The sequence below is a fragment of the Oryzias melastigma genome, linkage group LG20 (assembly GCF_002922805.2).
Source record: "Oryzias melastigma strain HK-1 linkage group LG20, ASM292280v2, whole genome shotgun sequence".
NCBI lineage: Eukaryota > Metazoa > Chordata > Actinopteri > Beloniformes > Adrianichthyidae > Oryzias > Oryzias melastigma.
This window is the reverse complement of record NC_050531.1, coordinates 8,589,308-8,604,580: the sequence shown is the minus strand read 5'-3', so window position 1 is coordinate 8,604,580 and position 15,273 is coordinate 8,589,308. Positions and strand designations below refer to the sequence as shown.

Here is a 15,273-nt window from a genome sequence, read left to right as displayed (position 1 = left end):
AAACCTCAGTAGAGAAACTAGCAAAAAAATGTTAGCCTGATGCTAGAATAGAAGCTAAACTCAAATTTTTTAAAAATTACTATTATTTTTTTTTCTTAAGCCAGAGAGCCACCATGGAGAGCTAAAAGAGCCACATGTTGTAGACCTCTGCCCTGGCTAGTACCCATAGCAGTCTGAGGAAAAATGGCATCTAAGGTCTGTTGGTGATGTTTATCAGAGCCAGTGGGGGTTGTTTTGTTGCCAGAACACTCTGCGCTACTGCTGACAAGAAAAAACATGGAAAGACATGTTCCCCCACTTCCATCAGCCCGATTTGGATGCACAGGAATGCTAAACGAATGAGCTCGACGACGGTTTCCATGCAGTGAGGTGTTGACACATCCCTCCCCGATGAGGATGAGAGCGAGGGCTTAAGACACAATGACCAGAGCTGCAGGTCTTTAAAGCTCTATTTTAGGAGCGGCATCAGCTGTTGGAGCGCAGTATGGATATCCAGCTCATAGCTAATGGGAGGGAGAGGGGAGACTCCAATTGAGCCGCTGGAATTTTACTGCTCATCTCGTTCGTAACTTGAAGTCGTGTCACGATGTGACCAGACTCATGTGATCAGGCTTCTGCTTACATCTTGGCTCTGGTGCACACGATTGGACCCTCCGTAAACTCTTGTGTCATAACAATTGACTAATGGGAATAAAGTCAAACATAAGGACCAAACTAAACAAACTCCCCCAACACTTGAAATGTAAAACCAGACGCCTGTAGGGGCCAAAAGCTCCCCAGAGACTCACTGTTTGAATGCTGGAAGGTAAGTGTAGATGGCTATGCTGCTCAGGTTGTAAATAAAGGGAAGATGTTTCGATATGTCAGCTGTTGCCCAGTCACAGAAGAAGCCATTCAAGACACCTTGGTCCCCTCCTGCAACAGAAAACAAGTTTATAATGAGAAAATCTAGCTTTATACCTGATGATAGGAACAAGTTAAAAAGATTTGGGGCTCCTCTGCTTAGCCAGATGAAGACCGCTGACCAGAGATTGTTTCACACCCAACTTCATGTAGACTTCAAGCTTCTAAAAATAAATCTGATAACTCTGGATGTTGTTTGAGTGACCAAATGAAGACATCTAATAAGTTGACTTCATGAAATGAAGCAACCTCCAAGGAATCAGCAACTCAAGATCTTGTTTGTGACCAAACACCTACATAGTTGAGCTCAGAGCATGGGAACACATTAGGAGAAAACATTCATGTATTCATTGAGGCAAGTTTATTCAATCTGAAAAGGCACCACCTGCTTTGTTAAAACTTCCATCTGACTGAACATCTGCTGTGCAGACAGTCACCTGTAGAGATTCCTGCTCCATCAGCAGACAGGAATTTTCCCACACCAATACTCTGACAAAATGGACTTTCACCAGCGATTTGAGCAAAAACCCCTCAGGTGAACATGTGACGAGGATCCATGAGAAACAGAAATGTCTCAATACTAAGTTTTTCTTCATTCGTCTGATAAAAGTCATGGTTTTAAACAATTACGATGACAGTTTATTCAACTTTTACTGAATTGTGCAGCCTTTGTCCCTCATTAGTTTCTGGGATTAAAGCACATGAGGTCAGCATCTGAAATGAGGAACTATTTTTCACAAAAAAATAAAGTTTTGGTCTCAAATTAAAAAGTATTTTGTTGGTACTGAACGCTCTCAACTTTACCACTCTGACGCAGTTTAATATACAGTAACGACTAAATTAGTCAACGACTATTTAAGCAGTCGATTAATCGTAGAAGATCTTGTCTGCATGTTGATGCAACTAACAGTTACAATTTGCACGCCAACTTCCAAAACCACGGCTGCTGCCAGGCCTAGAAAAAGTTCGGTTTGGAGCCCTGAAATGTTGGCTGTGGGTCAATAACAGCATCACCAGCTCTGCTGGGTCACAGTAAAGATCTGTCCAACTCAGGAGCTGGGGGATGGAGCGGACGGTAAACAAAAACCTTCGACTCCCATGTGTCAAAGAGAAAAAATATCCGACCTTTAGTCTTCAATATTGACCCAAACATTGACCGAGTGACTGCTACTCCAGATAAAACATCCAAGTCTACATTTGTACCTTTAGTTACTACTGGCAGAAGTTTCATATATCCAAGAGAAAAGGTGTACAAGAATATAGAAATGATATTTAGAGCTCATAAATACTGATTAAGATTAAGAAACAAGTCAGGGGAAAATATTGCAGATTTGCTGGAAACGATTCAAAAAGTTCTGCTCTGTTTGAAGATAAATAGAAAATAAATTCTACTGATTCATATATCCTCCCATCTGCACGAAATGATCCAGATCTGGAATATTTACAACCAAAACTCAAACATAAAGTACATTCAGTTACTAAAGTGACCGTTTTTGCCAACTTCCTGAGTTGAAAATCCACAAGGCCAATATGAAGCGCCGGGTTCCTGATCCCACACCTTCAGGAGGATTTCCAAACTCTCTCTGAAGCCGAGCGTCTTCATTTTGCGGGGATGAGCAGAGCTCAGCAAGAATGTCCAGCTAACCCTGCCAGTTCGTCTTGGCTGCAGGAGCAGCGGAGCCACAGATGCACAAACAGCCTCTGGGGTTCAACTTCTCATTTTCTTCCTCAGCTATTTTTTTTTTCTTCAATATAATCGCACACGGACTGCAGGAAGAGACCGGCGCGTGCATTCCTTGAAGCAGAGTGGAAGTGAAATGCTAAAGGTCAAAGCGACGTCTGCTCATGCCCGAGTGCACATGAAAAGACCTTCCATAGCTATAAATAAAACAGCTTTACCCATCAACAGGCCTTTGAGCGCAGAAGCAACGGCATCACACCGAAATGCCACAAGGAGAAAATAATCAAACCTCAATAAATTGCCTTTAATTGAGTCTGTGGAAAGTTTTTTTTTTTTTGTACGTCCCCGTGCAAATATTTTGCTGGTGGCGGCGCTCAGAAGCCCTGGCCTAAATAAGTTACACTAATTGGTTTGTCCAATAAACTGATGGAATTTTCTTTCACAGGAACACAATGGAAAATAGTGGTCATTTATTCATCAACAAGGATGGGTCCCACTACAAAATGCATCTTGTTTCGGGGTTTCTTTGAATCAGAAAGGACAGTTTAACATCAACTTTCACCCTATAAGACTACAATAGAAAGATTAGCATCTAAAGTTAAATAAAGTTTTGAATTGTAATGTACAAAGCTTAAAGATCCGTCATGTTCTGTTCACTTGAACTTTAATTTAAAAAGCTCAGTTTTCATATTAAAGATTTAAGAATCAGAATCTACACAAGGAAAACTGTAAACCCACAAATGTATTCATTTTAAAGTAGCAATGAGAACATTTTGTAAAAGAAAATAATTCTGATCAGATGCTTATAAATGTTCAAGTCAAGCAATGAATGTTCTGTCTTTTGGCAAAGAGTTTGAGCTTCAGGATTTTTTCTTTTTTTTTAAAGAAACCACATGTGGTAAACCTTCAGCATGCTAGTGCGGACCACAGATCTTTTTTTGCCACGACGGCAATGACAGCTGGAGCCAGAACAACAACCACAACTCATTTTGAGAACATCTCACAGAGCAACCTTTCTGAACGTCAACCAGAGCTGTGAGCAGAACGGGCCCCCTCGTACCCCGCCCAGCAAGCCCCCTGAGAGCGTTGTGCTGGAGAGCCTGACAGAGGGGCCTTGTATGGAGGCTGATAAGGACCAAAAGGAGTGAAAAATGTTAGTTTCATTCCTGTGATGGAGTCAAATCTAAATATTTTAATTTAAAAGTGATATACGGTGCTAAAATTTAAGGCCTTTAAATTTATTTTGTGACATTTCCACTTTTATTTTTTAAAATAAGCACAAGATGGTTCCATCCTAGTACAAAAAGTTTGCGTGCAGCACATTTACCATTGTTGATTTTTCCCTTTCAAAATGGCTTAAAATGAGAAACTCACCATCAAAACTGCCATGTTCTGTGCAAAACTGAAGGAGTTTTCCATAGGTCTCCACAGAAGGACGAAACACAAACACACCAGAGTTAAAGCAGTCAGGCCAGCCAGGGTCAGGAGCAGCCGACAGCTCCTCCCTGTCAAACAGCTCGTCTATATTGGAAAGCACCTAGAATGCAGGTAAACATTGATTACACACAAAAATTCCATTCTGGGGGGGGAAGAACAACGTCAAGTCTCACCAGAGTGTCTGCATCCATGAACACACATTTGGAGTAATGCGTGAGCGTCCAGCAGTGGAGTTTGGTGAAGGTCACTCCCAGATCAGGCCTCTTCATCATTGCTAGGTGAGCCGTGTCCCCGCTGTCCATCAGATCCACCACCTTCACTTCATCATAGATCATCCTCAACACTGACCTGATGGTTAAAACCAACAATCAGCCAACCAAGTGCAACTCAAGATGTGGCACAAGAGGGGGAAAAGAATTTATCTTTAAAGCTCACCGGCACGGTTCCGACACATGCGGGCCAATTAACGCCACCAGCTTTTTGGAAGTGTTGGTGTTACGAAGGGACTTGCCCAAAACCATGGCGCCCCGAGCATAGCTGTCGTTGGTAGCCAAAGTCACAAAGGCCTGATCTGCAAGGAGAACAAGCATCAGTGGTAGTCAATATCCAAAATCTGAAGTTTTATTTGTCAAAACTTGAATTCAAAAGCCAGCATCTTAAACTTTACCACAAATTTTCCGACTAATCAAAACTACACAAGCAAGTTTTTCAGTGAATCCTCAAAGGAGTCATCTGGAATATTCTGTAAAAAGCTTAATGCTTCATTGAGATGAAATTTATTTGCCATGTGGCTCACATTTCTGCACCAGCAGCCCAGGCTGCAGGCAGGAAAACTGTCAGCTACCTGCCAAGTCATGCCTTCAACAATGACTGTCTGTGAAAGAACGGATGAAGTCAGCTCTGGAGCTTGTGTGAATTTGAACATGAATCCCCCCCAAGAGCTGTATTTAAAAGTCTTGGTGTCAAAAAAAAAAAAAAAAAAAAAAAAAAAAGCTGCAAATTCAGACAACAATGGCTTTCAGTACCAGGGCAAGCCAGAAAAAGCTGTTGCCTCACCTCACGCCCCCTAGTTCAATTGGTGGAAGCAGTAGTGCAGCATAAATGCAGTTTAAAAAAAACCCTAAAAGTTACCAAAAACAAACTGTATTTAAGCCTAGGTTATAAATCTAAACGCACGAGCTCAAAAGAAAGCTAAACCACATTCAAATTGGAAAACTTTATTGATCACTTTCAGAAATCAGCGAAATGATTCCTCCACTAGCTTAAATTTAAACAGTATTCGGATACAACAACCACATAAAGTTTATAAAGAGTTCAAATAAGCCTATTAAAAAAATACACTAATGTTCAAGAAAAATAATCTCACAAAACACAATATTTTGATTCAACGCAGCAAGTTAAACAAGTAGCAATTATGCTAGTTTTCAAAAGGTCGCGCGGCACTTTACAAACTTCACACAATAGTTTCCCAAAAGTTCCATACCTGCCATGACTGCCGGTGGAGATGAAGCTACCGTGCAGTTTTGATTTAAAGGCGGCAGCTGAGAGGAGAAAGGGGCCGACTGAGCACGCTGAGGTGTATTTATACCAGACTGACAGTGGACGCTGCGTCATGTAACTGTCCCGGCGCACACACGCCCACCTGCTCCCAAATCCTGATACTCAACACCCCCACCAGGTCAGAGGGGCCATTTACACACACATTAACATTTAAGCGATTTAAAGACGACTTAAATTTAAGTATAACAAACCTGGATTATTTTACACGTAACTAGAATAAAAATAGCAAACAAGGTGGTTTCTTCTTGTGTTTGGAAGGATTTTATTTAAACTTTGGCGCCATCTTGTGGAGAATAAATGAAACTGCAAGAGGGATTTTTCAAAAAGTCAACAAACCACATATTATTTATTTTCAGTAGGGGTGTAACAATCAACCAACTTAACTAATAAATCAATTTATATTCCTGCGATACAGCCAGATTGAATCCCCCTATGTCATTATAAAATTATTTCAAAATCAAATAAATCAATCCTATTGAAATAAAAAAACAGTCTTTATCCTGTACTGTGTCAAAAATAAACTTGTGATTAGATGAAAATTGTGCTCCAAATCATACAAACATCTCTAAAAGCATTGTTGAGAAAACATACACATACTTTTTAACTGATTTTTAATCCTTGTACATTAGCCAAAACCATCAAACTGTCTTTATCCTGAATTATGAGTGCCAAGGCAGCAACATTTCCTGCTGATCGCTTTGTCTTAGGCTGATGTTTTGCAGAAAGTAGGAAAATAAAAAGAGCAGTGGACTATCTCCTATGATTTGTTGATTCTCCAGGGATCAACGCATTTGATTCTTGGTTCCACTTGCACAAGACGGTTCAAACAAAGCTAAGTGAGTAAATCTGAGACAATACTTCTTTTAACTTCCCAACATTGACTTTTAGAATGCAAAAAATGTTTAATTACAGTATTTTTGTTGACAGAAAAACAAAAAACTGAGTACAGTCGATTCTTTATGATCACATTCAAAGAAAAAAATGAGATTCAGCTTGTAGGATGGATCATTGATTTTATTGTTTGCACTTGCATCGTGACACTCTGTCAAGCACAGTGAGAAAACATGGCGGGTGGCGCCCGTATCCATAGATACGGGCATGAGACGGCTGAGAGGTTGGAGGGGCTCGGGGCTGGGGCAGAGGCATTGCGTTGGCAGGGGTCCTGGCTGCTACGCTTTTTAATAGAGGTTCTTCTGCACATGGGCAGCAATGTACTTGACGGCCAGCATGGTCTCCTCGCATGTGGGCTGGATCTGAGACTCTGGCAGCAGGAAGCCGTAATAACCAGTGTCACGCAACTCGAAGGTATAGGAATATTTCACCCCCAGGTCATAGGCCCAGTCATCAGAACCTCCTGCAGCAAGATCTGAGGGCAAGAAAAGGGAGAAGTTGCTGTGATTGATTGGCTTTTGTTGTCTGTGGAAAGCTTCAGCCCCCTAAGGAGACTTGTGCATCATGAACACATCATGGTTTAGAGGTGTAACGAGGCACGTTTTTGCTGAATGCACAGTCTGTTTGAAAGAATCTGCACTTACAGATAGTAGAAGCACCAGGTCCACTGGTATATTGGGTACCATACAGACTAGTCAGAGCAGCAGAGGCTCCCTCAGCAACACTCATCTGCATAATAAGGAAAAACAAGGAAGAATTTTGTCATTGACTGGAGAAGAGCTGAATACACACGTTTTGAGAGAACTGTGTTTGCCCCTGCAGCATCAATTTGTTTCAACAAAACATTTCTCCAGATATTGCAAAAAAAAAGTTGCACAAAGCTTCAGCGAGTTACAAGAGGAAATGAAAACCTCCAGAGAAATGCACAGGCAGGAAATTATACTTTTGAGGGCACGGATGAATGGCGATGGAGTTCTTTTGTTCTCTGAAGTGCATAAAGAGAGCCTTAATCACAGAGATGTGTGATCTGCATCAGGTGGAGGTGGAGCGTTGGACACCCCAGTGAGAGGAAAAGAAAGCCATACAAATAAAGGATCTGCAGCAGCAGAAGTGTAGCCTCTAGATAGGATCTACTCTGCAATGTTTATGAAACACATTTGGAAGATTTTCACACTCAGACTTGAACAGCGGTTGATTCAGGGTGAATAATAGCACATAAACCAGGGATGGGCGACAGCCCTCCTCCATGTTTAGTCCACCAAATTTTAGAAGCCTTTGTGGCCCACAAGTGCTTGACTCAAACAATTCCTCATAATATCAAGACTCATGATTGTCTCATGGACGACGTGACTCACCAGCTCACTGTGGTCGGCGGCCAGGTTGTAGGAGTAGGAGTAGGGGAAGAGAAGGAGCTGGGAGTAGGAGTGGACGGTGAGGTAGGCTTTGATGGAGGACTGGTTCTTGCGGATGAAGTTAGCCACATTCTTGACCTCGATCTCAGACTCGGGGGTGGAGCCACAGAAGGTGTCGCTGCAGGGGTTGCTGGAGGCTCCCACGGCTGCAAGGACAAACCCTTCATGAATTGAATCCTCCAAACTTATATGTCAGGAGGAGGGGTTCAAGACAGGTTAAAACATTTGTTTTAGCTTGTAAGAATAGAAGGAGGACTTGCAGGTAGGGCTGGGTATCGATTATAATTTACAGAAACGATTCGATACACAAGAGCCTGAATCGATTCGATTCCATTTCTTTTAAATTCTTCAATTAAATTAAATTTTTTAGTTTAAACATTTATACACATTTATTTAGAAATATATTAATAATCTAATATATCTTTTAAATATATATTTATATTAATCTGATACAGTTCAAATACTGTAAAATGTATTAGTGAAATAATGAGATTGTTAATATCATACAGTGTTACATAGACTCTCAAAAGGAGAAATGATAACAAAAGTGTTCATTAACATTGTAAACTTTGTTCTGCTTCTCCTGGAGGGCGTTTCAGTTTGACCACTAGGTGGCGATCAAGCTACAACATTACACCTTACTCCAGAAGAAGAAGACAGTATGAGGAAAAAAGGATGTTTTAGACCACAAATAGTTATTTATAAAAATATTTCCTTAAATAAGTTTGCAAAATTCACGTTTGTGAGTTTATAAAGATGTTCATTTGGTCAGCAATGAATGTTTAGGTCGAACGAGTGTTAGCATTAGCTGTCCTATGGGAAATTCCATTAAACGTTAGCATCAAGCTAGTAGACTTTAGCTTTATGTGCTAAATTGATTTCTATTATTATGAATCGATTATTAATCTTAAACCGATACAAACTGATTAATCGAATTTTTTAAAATCCAGCCCTACAAGTAGGATTCAATTTTTCGGTGTATGCCTGCAATAAATCACAATTTTTTGCCCAGATTTTTTTTTCTTTTCAGATTTTATTCCTAACACTAGGGATGGGATGTCAATCATAATTTACAGAAGCGATTCGATTCGATTCGATTCAAGAGAGCCAGGATCGATTCAATTCTGATTCTTCTTTATTTTTTCAATCCTCTCAATTCAATCTAATTAATACACAATTTACACATTTAGACCCATTTGTTTAATAATCTACTTTGTGTAAACATTGTTCTGCTTCACATGGAGGGCGTTTCAGTTTGGCCACTAGGTGGAGCTCTCGCTATAGCAGGACACGTTTTAGAGAAAAATAGGCAAAGAATGAGCAAAAAACTGTGTTTTAGACCGCAAATGGTTACTTTAAAAAATATTTATTTTATAAAGTATGCAAAATTCATGCCTGCGAGTTTATAAAGATGCTAATTTAGTCACGTCGACCGAGCGTCGTTAGCATTAGCCGTCCTATGGGAAATTCCAGTAAACGGTAGCTTCAAGTTAGCAGACTTTAGCTGTATATAATAGATCGATCTATATTTTTATGAATCAATTATTGATCTATTAGGCTTAAATCGATTTTATCACCCCAGCCCTACTTACAACCTTTAAGTCCATAATGGACTTAAGCATGTGACTGTGCTCTCTGCTGCACTCACTGCACCAGCCGGCATCAAAGTTCCTGTTGGGGTCAGTTCCAAGGCAGCTGCTTCCAGATAACTTGGAGCGGGTCTTTCTCCACATCCTGTTCTGCAAGGTTCCAAAAAGGATAAAGACAGACGAGCATTGTGATTAAATTGAATCACCGGATCGTAAATTTAGGTTACAAGCGGAGGTTAATACACTGGTGTGTGAGTATTCGTAGCCGTCGATGTTGAAGACGGGCAGGACGTAGACGTCCATCTGGTCAAGCAGGCTGGTCATCTGAGAGTCACTGCCATAGGTGTCCAAAGCCTGCCAAGGATTTCAAAACAATTCTCTGCCGTTATGAAAGAAGCTCCCGAGGAAATCCTTGCAATAAACATCTGAGGGTCCTTGTTACCTCCTTCACAAACCACTGGCAGAAAGCAGGAGAGATCCACTCTCTGGCGTGGATGCCGCAGTCCAAAAAGATGGCCGGCTTAGTAGTGCCAGAGGATTTGCCAAGCTGTGGTTGTCAAAAGGTAACTTTTGTTAGATTTACCTGAAAAAGGTTGATATCCAGCTTGTGTGTGAGCTTCAAATACCTTGAGGAGAACCATGGGGCGTCCTTCAAACGTGTTTCCAATCTCCTGCTTGCTGATCAGGCTGGGGTTGGAGGAGGCGATGGTGCTGATCCAGGATAGGATCTGGAGTGAGTTCAAATTGTTAAATATTATATTTAAACAAAAAAACAAATAAAACATATTAAAAATGTGCTCTTTTTACATTCTTACAGTATCCCAAGTGTTGTACTTGGTGTAGCTGTGCAGAGCTTTAGGACTGATCCCGTTGTCAGCCTGGCGGTTGATGGCGACCTGGACGTCGTCGATGAGAATCCTAAATGACAGTTTGTTGTTTTAGCTTCACCTGGATGAGGATTTTTGTTTCTTTATCTGGCCACTTACTCGTGCTCCATGCCGCTCTGACCCAAGGTGGTGTACACGAGGGAGAGGTACCTGGCGGGCACACGGATGTCCACATTGATGTCGATAGTCACCAGCTCAGGGCTGTCAGGGCTCCAGAAGTCCACCTGCAGGTGGCACCAAAGCCCAACACATGAGCATCAGAACACTATATGTTTATTTCATCTAAATGGAAATATGTAGCCTAAAATCTACTAATTTAAGGCATGTAGTTATTTTTTTGTGTGTGTGCAGGATAATACTTCGATGCTCTCAGCCAGATCCTTGATGAGGGTCACATGTTCAGCGATGACAGGCTTCAGACGGAGGACTTTCTCTCTGTAGAGCAAAAGACAGATGAAAAAATGAAAATTAAAAAAGATTTTAAAAAAACTGAGCTGTGACTCTTTGGGAGTTTAGTCAGAGCCTATTTAAGTCAGTTTGTGTTAGTCGTTAACTAACACTTCAATGTGGAGCAGCTTCAATTTAAAAAATAAATACAACTTTTCTGTACAGTGTAAACAAAAATCAAAGAAAAATATTCATTGATATATTTTTTTTATTTGTCTTTTTTGAGGTATCATAGTTGCTTAAATATTCTTTAAAAACTGGCTGACAAATCAATTTTTACCTGGATTTTAGCTCCCTCATGAGATAAAATCACTCAAATTTACATAATGTTTATATAATTCACAAGTCAAGAAACTCTAAACCCGGTTATTCAACTTTTTGTGAGTTATTTTTTGTGATATTGGGCTATATAAATAAAATAAAATTTAAAATTTGAATTTCGTAAACCACAGAGTCATTCATTAAACAGTAAAAGTAAAAAAAACAAATTACCCTTCAAATCGAGTGACGTCAGCCAGGGCAACAGCCACCAGTCCGAAAAACAGCAGGACCTTCATGTTGGCAGTGAAGCCGGCCTCTGCTGTGGACAGGACTTATAACCCCCACGCCTGCCGTCCTTCCACCAATCCCAGGCAGAGATGCGACAGTGCAGGGGTTATTTTAGGAACTATGAGAAGAAACAAGGTCTCACCTGATGATTAGTCAATGATTAATACTATTTGGGAGAGTCAAGGTCACTTGATTATTGTTTTGTAAAAATATATTTTTTTGAATATCTGGTTAGCAAAAAAATGATCTCAGGTCTGCGTTTATTATTTTTTTATTATTTTCTTTTTTTCTAACATATATACACAAAATGTACAAAAAAAATGCATCAACACATTTAAATATTTTCCACAATAATCACTCAACCTGGAGCGTTTGTGTCACACTGATTGTATGTCACTCCCAGATGTTTCCACATGCACAGTTTTCACAAGGAGCACAGAAGACGTCAGTAACAAGACAGGCACTTCCTGTTACAGGTATGTGTCAGTCTGTTACAACACAAGACTAAAGTGAATATATGGAGCTGCTGGGGGAGCATGCAACAGTTGACGTGGGAGTTTTCACCTGTAAAGCTACGTACACACCGGGTCTTTGACGGTTTAAATACTTATTTTTGAGCGTCCTTCAGCATCTTACTTTTGTTTTCCATCTAAACCCCCTACTGCGACTTGATATTACGATATGTATCATATCGTGAGACACGTATCGGGATACATATCGTATCGCCAGACTCTTGCCAATACACACCCCTAGTAATCAGTATCTAAAAAGGATGCATACACAGGGGCCCCCGAGGCCGGGAGTTGCCTATCCATGATTTGAATTAACCGTTTAATTAACATTTTAATGCAATTGCAAAGTTTTTCTTTCATTTCTTCCTCTAGAACAAATATATCTAGATGGGTTTTTACCATAATCACTGTGCGTTTTTGGCATCGTTCATTCCCAGTTAGCTTGTCGTTCACAGCATGTCTCACCCAGTAGCGCCTCTTCATGGTCAATCTGAAAACTTAATTTTAGCCAATTACAATTAAGCAATCGCACACAGTTTTTAGAAAGTGCTGGGATCTATGTATTTGGGATTTTATGGAAGGAGCCTTCAGGCTATTGGAAATTTGGCCAGACTTTGGACATGCCTGGCTTTTGGTGTTCACACTGGACATGCAGGGATGGGCTTCTTCGTCTTTTTTTTTTTTACTGTTTTTTAGCGTATATCTCTTGAAAGTGTGAAATGTTGAAATCTCGGGAATCTTGCTCTAGGCTTTTTCTTTCACATCTCTGTTCCAATATGAAAGACTGGGAGCTAGATTATGAGGAGTTGGAGTTTGCGTAGCTATGCATTAATGCAAGAGTTTTGAACGCTAAAGCCCAAAACGCACATTTCCATGGACTTTTGTTGGAAGTGGCCACTTGAACGCCCATTGCCAAGGAGGGTGTGAACGTAGCTTGAAAGTTTCTTAAGCTTTGACACTTCAGCACAATCAACTTTTCCAATTTACAAAGGCCTTGCTGAGAAAACATGTCAGATGACACATCTAAATGAAGGAGGCAAACATGCATATCTCTATATAAATAACATATTATTCATGGTACAATTTTACAGATTCTCTATTTCTGGACTTTTCTCTGTTTTTGGGGAAATTGACATGTTTAAATGGAGTGGATCTGCAGCATATTAATGGGTCTGACAGATACCCCATTTGAAAGCATTATGAATGCTTCAGTGCTTGGTAATACAGCGTGGTATCATCTCTGTCCATCGCCTCTTAACCATGAGGAGTGCTGAGAGCAAAACTGTACCCTGTGTCCTGCTTTCCCTTTGACTGTCACTTAACATCAGTGGAGACATTACTTTTGACCGTAAGGCTCAGTGCCTCTGAGGCACGGAACGACAGGGCGCTCATCTTGGAGCTGATGCTCGGGTGGGGCCCCGCCGGTCTGCCTGGAGAGCAGCGTAGCAGGCGCAGTAAGTTCTTGCGGAAGTTGCGTCCGACGAAGCCGTAGACGATAGGGTTCACGCAGCTGTTAAAGTAGGCGATGCAGATGGTGAAGGGCATGGCAGTGTCGATGATTTCCAGCATGGTGCAGTTCTCCGCCAGGCTCTGCTGGGTGAGCAGCTGCATGAGGTGGAAGACCTGATGGGGCGCCCAGCACAGGAAAAAGGCCAGGACGGCTGCTGCCAGCATCCGCAACACCTCGTCATCGCGGGAGCGGGAGTTTTTCTGAATATGTTTTACTCGCAGCAGTGCCCGGCCAATGAGGCAATAGCAGGTGATGATGATGATGAAGGGCACCAGGAACCCCAGCAGACTTTTCAGGACCCCAATAGCCAAAAGGAGGTCTTTCAGCCTCTTTGTGTTTTCGACTTTGGGGTGCAGGATGGCGCAGACGGTGGTCTGAGGGTTTTCAATGTCGTGGATGTCCCTAGTGAGGGCTGTTGGCACGCTCAGGACGAAGGCAAAAAGCCAGATCACCACACAGGTGATGCGTGCGTACGCCACAGTGCGAAACCGCCGTGACTGCACAGGGTGCACGATGGCCAGGTACCGGTCCATGCTGAGAGCAGTGAGGAAGAAGATGCTGGTGTACAGGTTAAAAATGACCATTCCTGCACTGGTCTTGCACAGGAACCCTCCAAAGGGCCAGTTGTACTCTGTGGCGGTGAACGTCGCCCACATGGGCAGAGTGATGAGGAACGTGAGGTCTGAGATGGCGAGATTGAGGACGAAAATGTTGGCCACCGTTTTGAGCTTCATGTAGAAGTAGATGACAGCCACCACCATGGTGTTTCCGATGATGCCGATGATAAAGTTGAAGCTGTAGACGATGGGCACCAGGGTGAAGATGAATTTGTGGCTTCCAGACATGCCACATGTCAGGTTTATCCCTTCTGTCGCCCCCGCCGTTTGATTCTGCATTTTTTTTCTTTTTAGTGCCAAAATCCTGGGACTGTTAAGCAGGGGGCCTTGTCGGCGTGGTGTGTCTGTGGCGACTGATACAGGCCTTGGGCGAGGGCCTCAGAGGATCCTATAAAAGAAACAACAAAAATGTCACAGACAGTCTCGGAGAAGAGCCGTCATTACTGCCGGCATGCTCCATAAATCCACACGAGCGGCCATGAAAGTGCTCACCCTACACCAGCTCATTAAAGACCTGCACATTAAAGGAGGCTTTACATTATTTCTGTAAAATAAAGAGCCATCAAACACAGATGTTGCATGTTATTCCAAAAATGCTGCTTTGAACGATCGTTATTTAGACATCCTCCTCCTCTAAATCGCCTCTCGGCTAATGACAGCAACAGTAAAAGTCTGCAGAGTTTATCAAATGGTTTGTCCGTCTGGTTGGACTCACAGAAGCCCAGAAGGAGAATATTTATGCTTTGTGTTATGACCTGTGTTAATTACGGCTGCACGGAAAAGTGTGAGCTTGGATAACAACACCATTAAAAACACGGAGGTTCTGAGGGAAACGGGGAGGAAACAAGCAGAGAGCTGTGAGGCTCCAGTCACTGTAAAAGACATGTCACGTTTCAAACCCTTGGTGTGCAGAGATACATTGTACACAGCATGAGAACTTCTAATCAGCGCACACCTAAACAAACAGGACAGCGGGGATTCGGCTCCGTGGAAACTTCTCTCTGTGAGAAAATCAAACCTGCGTGCTGCAGAAAATTTGCCTCTGGGCTATTTTTTTTTTCTTTTTTGGTTCATTTATAGAAGCAGGCTTTAAAACAGACCCCCCTCTTTCTCTCTCTTGTGCTGATAGTCTTTATGTTAAAAAAAAAAAAGTTTATGTCATTAGCGCAGCTAATGGAAGATATACTAAACATTGTTGCAATAAAAGACTAATTACTCGTAAAAACATGTTTGTGAATGCATAAAAACATAAATATGCTTAAAATTTGCATTTTAAAA

General features: G+C 41.6%; 3 protein-coding genes and 1 long non-coding RNA gene across 4 annotated transcripts in view; 1 reads left to right on the top strand and 3 right to left on the bottom strand.

Annotated features, from left to right (window-relative positions):
* gyg1b (glycogenin 1b) overlaps positions 1-5,844 on the bottom strand; it is a gene marked incomplete in the record, with an annotated part of 8,196 nt that extends 2,352 nt beyond the window's left edge. The window contains 5 exon segments of the mRNA XM_024279776.1: positions 789-915; positions 3,959-4,121; positions 4,195-4,369; positions 4,457-4,592; positions 5,505-5,844. Of these exon segments, the coding sequence (XP_024135544.1) occupies positions 789-915; positions 3,959-4,121; positions 4,195-4,369; positions 4,457-4,592; positions 5,505-5,511 (608 nt within the window).
* Positions 5,581-15,089, top strand: LOC118600224. Its single transcript, XR_004949818.1, has 2 exons — positions 5,581-5,699; positions 14,290-15,089. It is a non-coding gene; the product is annotated as an uncharacterized LOC118600224 (long non-coding RNA).
* On the bottom strand, positions 6,575-11,441 carry cpb1 (carboxypeptidase B1 (tissue)). The gene is made up of 11 exons (XM_024279774.2): positions 11,300-11,441; positions 10,720-10,795; positions 10,460-10,584; positions 10,289-10,391; positions 10,100-10,201; positions 9,916-10,020; positions 9,717-9,827; positions 9,533-9,623; positions 7,828-8,030; positions 7,117-7,201; positions 6,575-6,947 (listed from the first exon to the last, which is right to left on the bottom strand). The coding sequence occupies exons 1-11, from the start codon at positions 11,362-11,364 to the stop codon at positions 6,760-6,762; spliced, it is 1,254 nt and encodes a 417-aa protein (XP_024135542.1). The 5' UTR covers positions 11,365-11,441; the 3' UTR covers positions 6,575-6,759.
* Positions 12,291-14,310, bottom strand: agtr1b (angiotensin II receptor, type 1b). Its single transcript, XM_024279775.2, has one exon. It carries the CDS (start codon positions 14,272-14,274, stop codon positions 13,183-13,185), a length of 1,092 nt encoding a protein of 363 aa, XP_024135543.1. The 5' UTR covers positions 14,275-14,310; the 3' UTR covers positions 12,291-13,182.
* Positions 15,090-15,273: the final 184 nt, after the last annotated feature.

Excerpts from the sequence above, each read along its gene's own strand:
- cpb1 (XM_024279774.2), bottom strand. The coding sequence starts at position 11,364 with ATGAAGGTCCTGCTGTTTTTCGGACTGGTGGCTGTTGCCCTGGCTGAC. Across the intron at positions 10,585-10,719 it reads ATCTGGCTGAGAGCATCGAA|GTGGACTTCTGGAGCCCTGA; the intron begins GTATTATCCTGC and ends TGCCACCTGCAG. Across the intron at positions 9,624-9,716 it reads ACGAATACTCACACACCAGT|AACAGGATGTGGAGAAAGAC; the intron begins GTATTAACCTCC and ends GGAACCTTGCAG.
- agtr1b (XM_024279775.2), bottom strand. The coding sequence starts at position 14,274 with ATGCAGAATCAAACGGCGGGGGCGACAGAAGGGATAAACCTGACATGT.